A 15,092-nucleotide genomic window follows, 5' to 3' on the forward strand; every position below is an offset into this window, starting at 1 on the left:
ACCCTTCAATAAAGGAGTTCAAGATAGGAAGCCTTTTATTTATTTAAGTAATTTTATTATTGGCGTATTTTCTTATTTGAGTTCCTTGAGAGGAGAGTGAAGAGAATAAAATTCATTAGCCAATCTTATTATTAATGTTAATTATGTCCTGTCATAGCTTTCTAATCATTATAGCCTTTTATTTATTTAGGTAATTTTATTACTGGCGTATTTTCTTATTTGAGTTCCTTGAGAGGAGAGTGAAGAGAATAAAATCCATTAGCCAATCTTATTATTAATGTTAATTATGTCCTGTCATAGCTTTCTAATCATCATATTATTAATGTTAAGGGGACCCCAGCTTTCTCTTGCCACTTATTTCGAATTAACTAATACTGCACAATTTTCTTTATAAAATAATTATTTTATGTTGTAATTAATTCATGTTTGGTAAGGATGTACCACTTAGGAGATAGCTAGTCTCTTTTTCGCTATTACTTGTCTTCGCTATTCCAACTGACAAACTATGGCAGCCTGATATAATTGTATCTACTATGCTGACTCCACCAATTTGGTAAGATCGCTAAGATTTGTGATTAGCATTTATCATCAGATTTGACATAACATCGTCAATGTTCGCAATCATTTCGAATATACTTTTGCACTTGCAATTTAATATTTTAGAGGTTGATTTTTGTTTTGTAAGTTTAGAAGGCTATACCGCCACAGTATGAAAAAAAATTGTTACTCTTATATTTCTAATTCTAATTCCTACGTTTCTCAAAAAGCTTTCCGCCAGAACTGGCTTTGGTTATTTCAATTTTCAGTTTTATTAAATTTGAAAAGCTGAACATTTCGAATATACTTTTGCACTTGCAATTTAATATTTTAGAGGTTGATTTTTGTTTTGTAAGTATGAAAAAAAATTGTTACTCTTATATTTCTAATTCTAATTCCTACGTTTCTCAAAAAGCTTTCCGCCAGAACTGGCTTTGGTTATTTCAATTTTCAGTTTTATTAAATTTGAAAAGCTTACTGCCCAAAATAAATATTTAAAGCTCTAAATCTATTTATTGAGTTTGGGTCTTGTTACAAAAGTAGCATTGTTAGTCCCTGCGAGGCAGGGATCTAATGTTTTCGGTGGATCCTGATTTAATTTTTGTTTTTGCTTGCACAATGTCATATTGTAAAGTTCAGGAAGGCAATATTTAACAATTATTAAATGGATATTCCTAATTTCTGATTGGAGGAATCAAAATTTAGTGGTGTTTTTGGACTTTTTTCAGATTTAAAAATAAAATAAAATTGTGACAGGGCACGGGCCATGAGATAAAATGCATTGATTACCAAGAGATAGAGATGAATTTATTATGTCAGAAAGCTGGAACAGAAATTAATTGCATACTTTGGAGAGAATAGAGGTAAGGTTTTCGGAGAAGTGGCAAAGAGACAAGTGTCTGACCGACTCTTGCATTGTAGGGGAGCTCAAAATAGTGAAGGGTTTTCAAACGCGACCGACTCTTGCATTGTAGAGGAGCTGAAAATAGTGAGGGTTGTCAACTGTTCCAATTTTCATTGACATGTCAACTGATTTTGAGGTAATGCTCGAAAACCCTCTTTTCTTTACTATATCATCATATTTTTGCCTTTGTCTACCAGTATTTTTGACATAAAATCAATATAACATACTGCAGTGGGTTTTTGGACAGCTAAGAAGTTTGATTTGCGCTGACTGTTACATTGCAGAGGAGTTTGATAGAACAGAGTCAAGATTGTCACGGGTTTTGGTTGCAGGGTACATGAACATTGAATCATCCCATAAAGTTTTTGGCTACTACTATCTTCTAGCCATTAAGGTAACACAACAATAAGATTCAAACATTCTTTCTACGCTCCCAATAGACAGCTCCACCTCTCATAACACTTCTGACCTTCTGACTCTGATATTTTGCAGGAACAGTCGAGACACGAGTAGCAGCAGTGTACAAATACCATGCAGGAAGCATGAAATCCACCTAATATTATAAGAAAATATCAACGTTCAGCTTCTTTTGTTATCATGAAAACAGAACGGCAAACTAATGTATTTTGTATGACTCTAAAGTCATACATGTACCGGACAAAAGTGGACTGGGACTATAAATTTTATAAAGTTTCAATGAATAGAAAACAACATACATACTTCTGGTTGTGTTTAAATTAGTAATTATTTACTTTTGTACAGGATTATCCAGTTTTATGTGAATTTATCTCTTCCTTCTTACTTTTGTTCTTGTTCTACAGTCCATTAGCTTTATTATAACTACTTGTATAGAAAATTATGGAAGCTTTTTAATGAATGTCCATGATCGGGATTCGCCCAAATATTCATACATTAGATAAGGTCATGATTCCCATTTATACAGAAGGCAGGGACTCGGTCCACTAGAGCCCTTGTTTTATAATAATCAATTTAACTGTTTTCACCATATATTCTTCCAATATCGTATATCAAAATATTCTTTGATCAAAAGGTGTTAGGTTCCTGCATTGTCCATTGTAAAATTGCAAAATAGAAAAAAGTTCAATTCAGAACATTACATGTAATGAGCATATAATTGTAAAAACTGGAATTGGCATGTTGTGATGGTTAAGTCGTACTGTTAATCTTGTCAAGATTCACAATTCATTGAGGAGAAGGTCCTCCAATTGTGACCTCACTGATTCATAGCTCCAGATCAAAGCATTTACTTTCTTTAAAAGAAACACACACTATTGTAAGAATATTTAGCAAACACATAACTAAAATCACAGGCATGTCTTCCAAAAAGAGATTGCAAAATGCATTTTCTGATATTTTGCTTTGCAAGGTTGCACTGAAAAAGATTAATAACAAATTTAAGGAAATAAAACATGTTTTTCCTAATATTACACTCTTTGCAAGCTTAAAATGAAAAGGGATAGAGATTAATGAACAAAATTTAAGGATAAAATAACACACATTTTGCCTACATCTCACAAAAACCAAATACAACATACCACATATTAGAGAAGATAGAAGAGATTTTCAAAATTAAATCACTTGGGGGTTACCAAATCCCTTAAAAACACTATATAAACTTGTTGAATCGATATTGATGTAACACTGTATTGCCTTCTCAATCTACAAGATGGCTTTCCTCTTTAGCCCATGGCAGACATTTTATCTTGAATTCTAGAACACAAGTACATGGTGTAATTTGAAGACTAACATTTTTGTTCATCCTTTTCCCAAATCTGGGATATCCAAATCCTCAGTCAGAACTGGAGCTTCAACTCCAGAAACATCTTCTAGTTCGTCAGCATTTTCAACATAAATATCATATTTATAATCTTCATCCAGATCTTCCATAGTTTTACCAAATTGGAATGGCTTCTTTCCCATCAAAGTAAATGGCAATAGACCAAAAGCACGAGCAGTTTTAATTTCACGAGCAACCTTCCTCTGAGCCTTTGCACTAATATTAAACTGCAAATTCTCAAACCAACGAACATGGGATTAAATGCAGGGATGAAACTATTTGAGATATCATCTGGGTTTCCTTTACAACGAACTAGATTACTACAGTCAGTTCCCGGAATTGCAATATTGGATAGTTGTGCTTGGTGATACATAACATGAGATAGCTTTCACTTACCTTCTTTCGCGGCCAAAGAATTCCAGCCTCCGTGATAAAATTTTGAAGAAACCTAGCATTCTGCACCAGTCACTGACTATAATAAATCTTGGGATGTGAAATTTTACTTTTCAACTCAATAACACATGAAAATGAAATTAGTAAATCGTTAAGAATGAAAATGCTTTTGACCATGAATATCTGCAGATATCAAATCTGAAAAATAATAATAATAAATGGTTTTAAATAAATTTAAATTAAAAAAGAAAATGTTAATACATGTGATTCTCAATGTTGTAACTTAATACCGCGGTTTTATATCACAACAGCATCAAATTCATTACATGTGCACAACAAAACTTATAATAGAATATATTAAATCCTATACAGATATTATGATGTGCTTTTATTCCTTTCAATAACCTCAAATTTATTACTCATTTCTTTTAAACTGTTTTTTAATGCATATCAAGCAAACATTGTTACAGCAATCCCTGGCTATTTTGATAGATAGACCTACAAGACTGCTTCCTATATTAATACAATGTAGAGAATCAAAGACTTGCTACTGTTAACACTCCAAGGTCAGGTGTGCATCACCAATTTTGAATTTTCCCTTCATGTCTGATAAAGCTTCAGTTGCGGAAGTTAGGAGACACATTAAGAGTACCTTGACTCATACCAAGATTGTTCGGCAGGGTAGTTTTATCCCCATGCTAATCTCCTAAGAATGTCATCAGAGCCTGTATTGACTTGACTTGTACAGAATGTTAAACCTTACTAGCCTTGAATCTGATGAAGAATACTGAGTGACATTATTTTTGTACCCTGTTGGTGATTCTGTACTGCAAAAGCCTTCCTTTGACACGATTGATCTATATCATATTTCTTTGTCTTCTTTGAGTTGCCTGGTTTTACCCTTTTGGGTCTTTTTAAATCTATTTTGCTTCCTTACTTGAATTGATTCTTTAATTCTAGTTGCTGGAGTTCATTATAAGTCTTGACTAGCTATTTTAACTTGTACTTTTGAGACCTGATTGTGGAGCATCTCTGGCAAGTTACAATTCTGTGCCAACCAAAATATATCTAGTTGTATCCTTGTTTGTTTTCCTTTGATGTCAACTTTATCTTCTAGGCTAGCTGTTTTCTTGTCTCTATCATTCTCGGCCAATCTGCAATCTGATTTCTTTTCCCCTTTTAAATTTCAGTTTGTAGGTTGGGTTCTGGGTTTGCCTGCAATGTCAGGTCAAAGCTGCTTAAGATCCATATCCTTTATTTAGTTCCCTTCATCAGTCAGAATCTAAACTTTATTTACCATACCACATGTTACTATCACATCTGGGAGTTACACTAAGAAAAGCTTCAGTTCCTCTAATTTACTTTCAAACCAATCTGGCAATCAAATTTTTTTAACCTTTTTTCCAGCATCAGTTACAATTCTCTAAGGTATTCCTTGTTTCCTTCTCTTTCATATCCTTGACCTGAGACAGAATCAATTTCAATTTAGTCTTAGTTGCATCTCTTGTTGCATGGTTTATAAACTCTCCAAGTACTCCCCAGGTTGCCGAGTACTCTATGTTATTTGCTGGGCAAGTAATCACAAGTTTATTTCTCACAATTTTATAGACCAAAAACCATGGGTTAAAATGTTGATGCAGGTAAAATAGCAGACAAAATATGTTTTTCATATGCTGTTTTTGCTATAAAACCATGCATTTTCTCTTTCAAATGTCAATTTTTTATTTAATACATTTGTAATTGAATTTTACAAAACAAATACATTTCTGTAAAAGATTTTGACCTTTTCGTTCTTTCTAAATTGCCGTGTTTTGCCAAGCTTTTCTCTGGTTTTATCCGAGTTTTTGTTGAGTTGAAAATTTTGGTCTTGCCAAGAACTCTCTGGATCCGAATTTTCTCATTTTCGCTTAGTTTTAACTTTTACCATTTTATTCCCTATTGCTCCAAACTTGCCAATTTGCTAATTCAAAATAAAGACTCATTTTTATTTTGTTAGATGCCAAAGTGAAGAAAGAAAAACAAAAAAAAATTGTTGATGTATGTTTTATGACCCACCAAATAGTAGAACAAAATACCGAAATATCTTATCCTCTCTTGAATAAAGTCTCGTGTATGCGAAGATTGCTAGAAGATCATACAATGACTTCAAAGTTCCTTTAGCGCTAGGTCTTGACTGTGGATAAGCTCGGTGGTTGATGTGATTTGCTGATGATCACAAAGGACCTTACGTGTTTGCTCAAATTCATTTCAAGCCATACTGGACGTGGGAGCTATCTTAAGTTTTTGCAATGAAGTACTTTTTTGGGGTTTTCACAAAATATGCAAAAATGAAATAGGATAGGGTTCAAGAATTCTATTCTAATCCTAAGGGTAGTGATGACAATATAAGGTACTCTGGTGGACAAATTCCTAAATTTACCGAGCTCCACTTTGCCAAGTTATACTACAACTACATGTGAGGTAGTACAATCTTCAAGGGTTATGCCAAAGATTTTCCTACCACCACATACACCATCATAAAGAACAATGCATATGAATGATCAAAGTTAAACATAAGCATGAAATAGGTTTAGGTTAACTTTGCACAATGATTTAGAATCACTAAAACGTCAAAAGTATGAACCGAAGGAATCCATCAATACATTGTCATATTCTCTATCGCAATCACAACATTTTAACTAAACTAACTTAATCTAAATGAGGGAATTTAAGAGAACAAGCAAGCACCAAGACACATCAAGTATTCACCACGCTTCAATGAAAACTCTATTATCTTAGTAGCTCATAGCAACAATCTCATAAAATCCTTCTTTTACAAATGAGGAATGAGGCCTTTATATAGGTCCTCGATTACAACAGGTGGCCCAAATGATCACAATAATCGATGGCCTAGATCATGCCACATCAGCCCTAATTAGTGTTAGGGCAAAGAAAAGGAATCTACAATAATGCAATAAGGAATACACTAATATAGTGGGTAATAAATGCCCACTGTGCATGCTCGTCTGGGAAGGGAGTGGGGTGTAATAAAAGACCACTTAAGAACACCCACTATGCATTAAATGCATCTCTCCTTGATTCCCTCGATTGAAGGCATGGAATCGATCCAACACTATTTCCAACTCCTTCGTACTGATGCTTGGTGCAGATTCTTGCTTGAATTCTAGAACTGCAATTGCTCTTTCCTCTTTTCCCAAGCTTTCCTCCCAATCTGGTAATAAGCCCTGAGTGGTGTGCATTGATTTGAGAAGATGGTAAAGTTCTCAAAATCATCTCTTTCATAGACATTCAATCAAAAGAATTCCTCTAACTTGACTTTCAAATTACCAGTTGTCATTTCATCTTCCACCAATCTTTGTGACAACAAGGATGTGACTGTATTGGATACCCCTTGTTTGATATTGTCAATCACCCTTTTCTATCGAGCGAACTCATTGGTGAAGCTCTCAAACATTTTCTTGATTGTGATAACTGCATTGTACTATTGAAGAAAATCATAGACATTCCCTTTGCTAATAACTTGACCATCAATCAATGCTTGCTTTAGGTCTCCATCAGATGTTGAATGTTGGAAATCACTTCATCTTGATAAATATGTTCATCCTCCCATGATTCCTCCATGTACTAGATCTTGGAGAGTGCAGCTAATGCCCTACTATGCACTTGCATTAATTCTTCTACATGTTTGAAGGTTTCCTCCTAAATTCCTTCGACCCAGACCTTTGCGCCTTGAGCAATTCGCTTGATCCTATCAATGTCACCTACCACTTTAGTGGAAACACCTGTCGAAGGGACGAATGATGGACCTTCCTCTCTTACTAGATGAGGCAAGCCATTGATGTACTAACATAAGGCTCTAATTTCTCTTTTATGTTTCTTGTATCCATCTTCTAGCTTCTCTAGTGTGTCCTTCAAAGCCTATGTAGAGTCATCATATTCTTCTAATATTTGCTCCTGGGAGGCATGACCAAGATTTATTTCCGTAACATGGTATTCATCTGGAGCAATCTGACTTTTGCTCTTGTCGACCATAGGAGTCGCAATCTGCAAGATTCTGGACCCTAATTCCCCTCTGACAACCTTAGTGAATCTTTTCGCTTTCCCTCGTTCTTTGGATCGGTTTGCTCGTTCCAAAATTCTTGTAATTCAATCATCAGATCAACCTCCTTTTGTTGACTCTTCTAAATTCATTACTTCAACTATTCTGGAATGGGTATACTCTGGTCCCCTGGAATCACCAATTTCTCTCACCTTTGGACTGCTTGAATGCCAATCTCCTCTTCACCTCCTGGACTATCCACTGTTACTTCAAGAATTACGGCTTCAATATTTCGAAGATGTATTGCTACTGTAGGAGGCTCTTCCTCTAGTAGACCATCATTGGCCTCCATAATTTCTCACTCTAAGATTGTAGCGAGACTTTCTTTTGTAGCTATATCTTGATCTCATCCTCTTTCTTGCACAAATTTTTCATAGGCAGTTATACTTAGTCTATCATGCACTGGCCTATCCAGGTTTTCCTCTTGCTCAAATCTCTTTATGCTTGTCTCTACTTCCTGCCTTTCAAATGTTTCTATCTCTTGAACACTTGGAGTGCGACTCGAAGAAGAGGGAGCATTTCTAGATTTTTGCTTCTTCAGTTGAGGCTCTTGGACATCTATCCCACTCCTAGGATGTTTTTCTAGAGCTATCTCTTTCCTTTTCCTGGTTTTTGCACCTTCTGATGGAGGTCCTCTTTCTTCAACATTCCCCTCAGATATTTGTCCTGGTCTTTCATCCCTAAGCGGTTGGTGACCAATCAATCTATATGTGAATCCATTTGCTTGTGCAACTATTTCTCAAGCTTACGCTCAATCCACCACTTTGTAAAATCCAAGACTGGCTTTGAAAGAGCTTCCAGATCTGTAACCTCTTTCATTTTCCAATCATATGGCTAAGCTATCATTTCTGGATTGAATCCTTTTCCCATCACATTTGGATCCTCCTCCATTTGATCAGGTACATGGAATATGTTGCATGTTCTGATAATATTCAACGGTATTCTTGAATGCATCTTCTTTCTAATCTCATCTTCATCCGCAGCATTTGCCCAAAAATCTTCAAGGTGAACTTTTTGTTGGTACTTTGATCCTGCTACTTATGTGATCTTGTTGTAGGGATCAAAATCAAGCCTTTTTGGATAAAGTGGAAGACGGATGAAGTAGAGCTCATCCAATGATCTCTTTGCAGCCTTCAAGCATGGGCACACCTCAATTTTTCCCTCTCCCATGGAAACTGCAATCCCAACTTCTTCCCCTTTTGGATCTCATCATAAACTGTAAGTTGTCAAGTAAGCTCTAACAAGACCATCTTATCCATTGGGTACCTAGGAAGTTTGTATTGCTCCATGGGAAATCTCTAAACTCGGATGTATGAAAAGGTAGTAAACTAAATGAACCAAGCACCATAATCTTCCACCAACTTCATCGCACTAACTGATAATCTCATATGTAGTCTCTTTTGCAGTGCTCTCACTATGCGCACGGCAAAGGCATCATTAACCCTTATGTAATCATGCATGGAATATAAATGCAATTGCGGGTAGCATTCATGAACTTTCAACTGTTGGGTTTCGCTTCCAATCGGTACTTCGCATTGTAGTCCATCACAATTCATCCTCCGTGGCAGAATGTAGATGACATAAGAGCTCATGTAAAATCTCCTTGTATGCTCTAAATTCATCAACTGTACATTCAGGTTGTCACTTATGAGCCTAGCGCAATCTGTCCTGTAACCGTCTTCTATCACCTACTTAACAAAGTACCACATCCAAGATTCAAATTTCTAAGAATGAGGAATGCCAAATATGCGACTTGACATTATTATCATATTGTTGTACTCCCTTTGCAAGTCAAGCCATACTATTTCCTTGGGAATCTTGGAATGCTAGGATCTATTCTTTTTCAACCATCTTTTGTTGATTATTTCCTCATAGAAATGGACTCCAAAGGTGTGGATTCTAAGTGCTTGCTCTTGTGTTTTCGTGACCATCCTCGGGTGAGAAGGAATCCCAAATGCTTCAAACATGGATGTTGGAGAAAAATCCGCGAGGATATTTCATTCAGAATCCCTAATAGTCCTATTCTTGGGACTATAGTGCTCAGTACATTCCACAATCAACTCTGGATGCTAAAAAGGAGGGAAATCAGTTGTAGCAACAATTCCACTTCTCACAGTTCTGGTCATTGTATCCAAACATTCTTCGATTAAATTCATTCAAATCGAGGCCACCGAGGCTTGTATCTCCGATTTCCACCCACTTCGACATAATTTTGGTTTTGGATAGAATCATCCCCTTTCATTCTTTATCAATTATCTACACGTTCCTCCTATTCCTCAGAGTTTTGCCATTCTTCCTTCCTGCAAACAAAAAATACCCATATGTAAGAATACGCAAAAAAAGCAGAGACAATTTCTCCAGAGGGCAAAGACTCTGGAATTTGTCAAAATTTCTAAATTTTTCTCAGGATTCATGAAGATTTCTCCAACTCACTAAAATATTTCCTTCTGATGAAATTTGAAATCTTACTTCACCAATTCCTCAATGATCTCGAAAATTTCTTCAAAAAATCTCCCTTCTTACAATCTCTTTGAGTTTCACTCCTATTCTTAATTCACTCTTCAAATTTCTGGGTGTGAGAGGAAATGAATGAATGAGCTTCTTATATAAATCGTCCTTTAGAAAAGTTGCCTTCAAAGCTGTAGGCTAAAATTAGGCAGTTGCTTTACTTAGCCACCAAGATTCCCACTTCTGTGCCACTCATCATTTTTTTCTTTGTTTTTCTAGAAGTTGCCAATTTGATGTTTTTAGCTTTAGGATGAAGCTAAGTCTTCATTTATCTCATTTTGATTTTTTTTCAAATTAATTAATTAAAATCAATATTTAATTAATTTTCATTTTTTAATGCAAAAAATCAAATTTCCTTTCGATTTCCTCTAATGCTTCATTTTTGGATTATTTTTCAAAATAATCAAATTAAATATCAATAAAATTGATATTTAATTTCCCATGTAAATCCAAAAAAATCTCCTTGAAAGAAAATCGCTTTTTAAATCCAACTTTTCATTCATGGGAAATTTTCCATTCTTTTGCCTTTTCCGATTTTGATTGATTTCTTTCCAAAGATTTTTTCCAAATTTCCCAAAAATTTTGACTTCTTCACTTTTGCCCATTTGGATTTTGGAAATTTTCCAAAATTTAATCTTTCAAAAAAAATCCAAATTTTTGAGATTTTTCAACTTGTCCTAAATTCTCCAAGTTTTCAACCTTCTCCATTGCCTAAGATTTTTCAACTTTTTCCCGAATTTTCCAAGTTTTTTGGAACTTTTCCAAATTTTTGCTATCATAGATTTTGGGGATTTTCCAAAAAAAAATGGAACTGTCTCAATTTTCAACTTTTCCAAAAATTTGAGATTTTGGATTTTTTCCACATTTCTCACTTATTTCAACTTTACGATTTGGACATGGTAATTTCTTGGATTTGGGAATTTTTTTTTTTTTTGCAATACTTGGATTTTTCAATTTTTCGAAAATCTTCCAAATTTCAAATTTTTGCCTATTTTGTGTTAAGTAACATGGATCATTTTCTACAAGTGTAGTAACATTGCCAATGTGATTGATGATTTAAAAATGCAGATTTGGATCTCATACGAATATGAAAAGAGGAGACATGTCTCTTCAAGAGACATGTTCCTATAGTTAATCATCTTTAGTTAACTATATGTATAACTCACCTTTAAGCATATATGTAATATATTATTATATAATGCATAATATATAATATATAATATATATTACATAAATATTATTCTTATCAATAATATAAGACATAAAACAATGTTCATATAAATCATGAATACAAATACTCAATGTAATGAGTACATCACTTTGATTGATGCTATACTTCAACACTCCCTCTTAGCAAAGAAGTGATAAAAACATCTTATGAGATATCAGTATCAAGGATATCTATACACAACATATTATCTGACTTTAACACTCTGAAATACTAACTTGTCAAATAACTACAATCACAATGTTACAAACACTATCATAACATATATTATGATCTCTAATTCTCCGAAACAATATCTAGAGTATAATCATAATGCTTTCGTTATCAGTGACTTCCAACGTCTCTGGAACAAAAACTGTCATAATAACAGGCCTATCATTTGCAAGATCGTCATCTTACAAAGATTACCTTCTATCTATTTGTTATCATGGTGTCCGAAAAAATCCAGCCCAAAGAATCATGATAATAGGTTTACCATTTATAAGATCGTCATCTTATAATGATTACCTTCTAATTATATATGTTAATGAAAGATCATCACCTTTCATTACATATGTGAAATAGTAACCACCATGAACTCAATCAAAGGGTGGTACAAAGGCTTTCACCTCAATTTTCTCACACTAAGAAGAATGCATTTCAAGAAATTTCACTTAGAACTTCTTCTCATAGAGAAGATATCATTCACAAAGTATTGCATCTCAAAATTTCTCCCTCTGAACATCGATCCTGGGAAGTCAAGTCCTCTAGTTACTTCCTTAAAAATTCTCTTCACCCAAGGATAATTCATCACTTCCTCATGATATACATAGGAGTAGACCCATCACATCATGCAATCACCCACATGTATTTCTAGACTCCCTCCGAGTATTAATATTCTTCTAAGCTCTTGCGTTATCTTAGAATAAGTGTCATACTTCCTCTTAATGTAGAAGAATCTCATAATCTCAATCATCAAGGATGTTTGCTTCAAGAGCCTTAGTTTATCTATATTGATCATCAGGGTCTTTGGAACTAATATCATTAAATTGAGTCTGCACACATTTGATAGCATATGTAAAGTAACAACCTTCTTTTCCTGTAAGAATATTCTCAAACATAAAGGAAAATATCAAATCAAATAACACTTATAGTATGTAGAGAATTACAAATAGATGAATAGATAAATGTAAAAGATACAAGTACTTATCTGCCCATGAGAGTCATGGAATACCTCCTTTTCTAAGGATCGTTCATGTGGGAATGAAACATTGGCTATTATTCCCCCCCACAATGTAAAATTCCCACTCTTATATCGTTTGAACACTTTTACATCACATCAACTTTGACGACTTCTTTCTAAATTCCAACTTGCTCTTTTCATTCATTGAAGCTCCAAACATTCATTAAGCTTAATAGTAGAAGCTAACACAAACTCGCCCACAATACGCCAATATCTTGATTTAGTATGGTTGTGTCACTTGAATTCAGCTCTACAACTCATTCGTCAAGTTTCATTTATCAAAGAGACACTTGTAGATAGTTTAATTAAAGTCACAACTTTCTTATGATGTACACAAGGGGAAGGCCCATTCACATAGTTGCATGAATTACAATCCTCTTGATTGTTATAATTTATCAATCACTGAGGATTCCATCACAACATTGGTTTACTCCCTCTAAATCAATATGATCAATATCACTGATGGTTGATGAAACCATATCCTCTATCTACTCTGTCAGACGGATGTGTAAGACTCCATTTGAACATCAATATTCAGAGCCCCTTTACCTTTGAACAAATGTCAGAGTCCCTTTGAATCTAATATCAATCCTCCCTTTCCCTGCAAGAACATTCTCGAAGGAAAAGATATAGGCACATAATTCTTATAATAATAATTAAAATACCTTTAATAATTATTCTAAAAATTATAAGAACATTAAAATTTAATTGATTTCACAAGATATCAATTATTAATGACTGAACCTTCATATTTGAAACTTTTATAAATATTTTCTTAGAAAATATTATATTCATCTCATAAAATATTAATCATTTCTATAATAAATATTAATACATTCACAATGTTATATACAAAGGTACAATACTAAACATAGAAACAAATATTCATGAAAAAGAACGTTATCTATAATATCTACTTTTAATAGATTGTTGTTAGATGTCTCTAACACTTTACAATTCGTACCAATGTCCACTCCTTACCTTATGTCATCACTGTCGATACAGATTTGTGTCCCTTTTATATTATCATTAGTGTGAGGACTTTCAAGGTCTAGCACCATTTCGTTTTTCTTTTTCCTTCATTTTATTCAATAGATGATGTGATTATATGTATACATTTGATGGGATCTCTTGCTCCAATCCTCATTTGGAGAGCTAGATCTCCTTACCTTCATGGTGGAGTCCACACGATGCTGGAGGGTCAGTCTGAAATATTTTATCCACTTCTTTAGTCTGATCTCCACTCACGTGGGGTGTTTGTTTGAAAGGAAGTCAACTAGTTTGTGTCTATTCATCATGCTTTGCCAAAATTGAATATTGGCGTCAATCTATTAGCAAGAAATTCCTCCTGGTAGAGTCCATGTCGGGGCTCAATGAGAACCGGACATCGTTGGCATGAAATGACACTGTCTATGCGAGCAATTGTGAGAAATTGGAATTTCACCTTACTACCTACTTTTTAAAAAATGCCAAAGTTGTTGATGGCACTCAATTTCCCATGAGACTTCCCACATGGAATCTGTCTTTAATAGCAATGGTTACTTATTCATGTGGTGGCCATGACTCTTGTTGGAACTATTGGACAAGATTCTCCCATGAATTTCTCAGGCCAAACTTCCTGCATCTGATAAAATGGCACTATCCTCCATTTTAGTCAGTAATGAGTCTGCAAATTCATTAGGCCCGATTTATATATATCATCGTAAGCTTGAGATGTTCTTCATTAGTGCCTTTCTCCCATATGGAACCCATCTGTGCTTGATTCAATTGTTCTGATAAAACTCTTTGGCATACATCGTACAATCTCACTTGTTGACTTGTGATCATTATGTCTCCCCCCAATGACTGGTATGATCTGCACACTGCTTCTGTGCCTATCTTCACATATTTTTTGAAAGTTTCAGATTGTAATTGTGCAATCAGAATTCATTTTGTGCGCTTTGTATTCTTCTACATTCTGCACTAGTCTTGGTTAGTGGAACAATTTATTTTATTTTATTTTATAAACTAAAACAATCTGTCATCCTCCTCTCTATTGTGACTTAATTTCATACCTTGTTTGCAAGCTTCCATTATTTCAAACACTTGTTTACATTTACAGTTTGGCTCTAATACCTTGCTAAGTAACATTGATCGTTTTCTGCAAGTGTAGTAACATTGCCAATGTGATTGATGATTTCCAAATGCAGATTTGGATCTCATATAAATATGAGAAGAGGAGACATGTCTCTTCAAGAGACATGTTCTATAGTTAATCATTTTTACTTAACTATATGTACAACTCACCTTTAAGCATATATGAAATATATTATTATATAATGTATAATATATATATATATATATATATATATATATATATATATTTCTTATCAATAATATAAGACAAAACAATGTTCATATAAA

General features: G+C 34.2%; 1 protein-coding gene and 1 long non-coding RNA gene across 3 annotated transcripts in view; one reads left to right on the forward strand and one right to left on the reverse strand.

Moving 5' to 3' along the window:
* The first annotated feature begins 897 nt into the window (after positions 1–897).
* On the forward strand, positions 898–2,160 carry LOC149532461 (uncharacterized). 2 transcript variants are annotated; one of them, XR_016357176.1, is made up of 3 exons: positions 898–1,577; positions 1,689–1,835; positions 1,934–2,160. It is a non-coding gene; the product is annotated as an uncharacterized LOC149532461 (long non-coding RNA). The 2 variants fall into 2 exon arrangements; XR_016357177.1 differs by having other exon boundaries at positions 1,726–1,835.
* An 843-nt stretch (positions 2,161–3,003) lies between these two features.
* The window catches only part of LOC149532462 (uncharacterized), a 162,089-nt gene continuing 150,000 nt past the window's right edge, over positions 3,004–15,092 (reverse strand). The window contains exons 6-7 of the mRNA XM_089803411.1: positions 3,636–3,695; positions 3,004–3,466 (exon numbers count right to left, since the gene is read on the reverse strand). Coding sequence (XP_089659537.1) covers positions 3,218–3,466; positions 3,636–3,695 — 309 coding nt within the window. The 3' untranslated portion in view covers positions 3,004–3,217. The remainder of the gene's footprint in view (positions 3,467–3,635; positions 3,696–15,092) is intronic.

This window comes from Cupressus sempervirens, chromosome 10 (genome assembly GCF_028749045.1).
Source record: "Cupressus sempervirens isolate cs-2001-9-10 chromosome 10, ASM2874904v1, whole genome shotgun sequence".
NCBI lineage: Eukaryota > Viridiplantae > Streptophyta > Pinopsida > Cupressales > Cupressaceae > Cupressus > Cupressus sempervirens.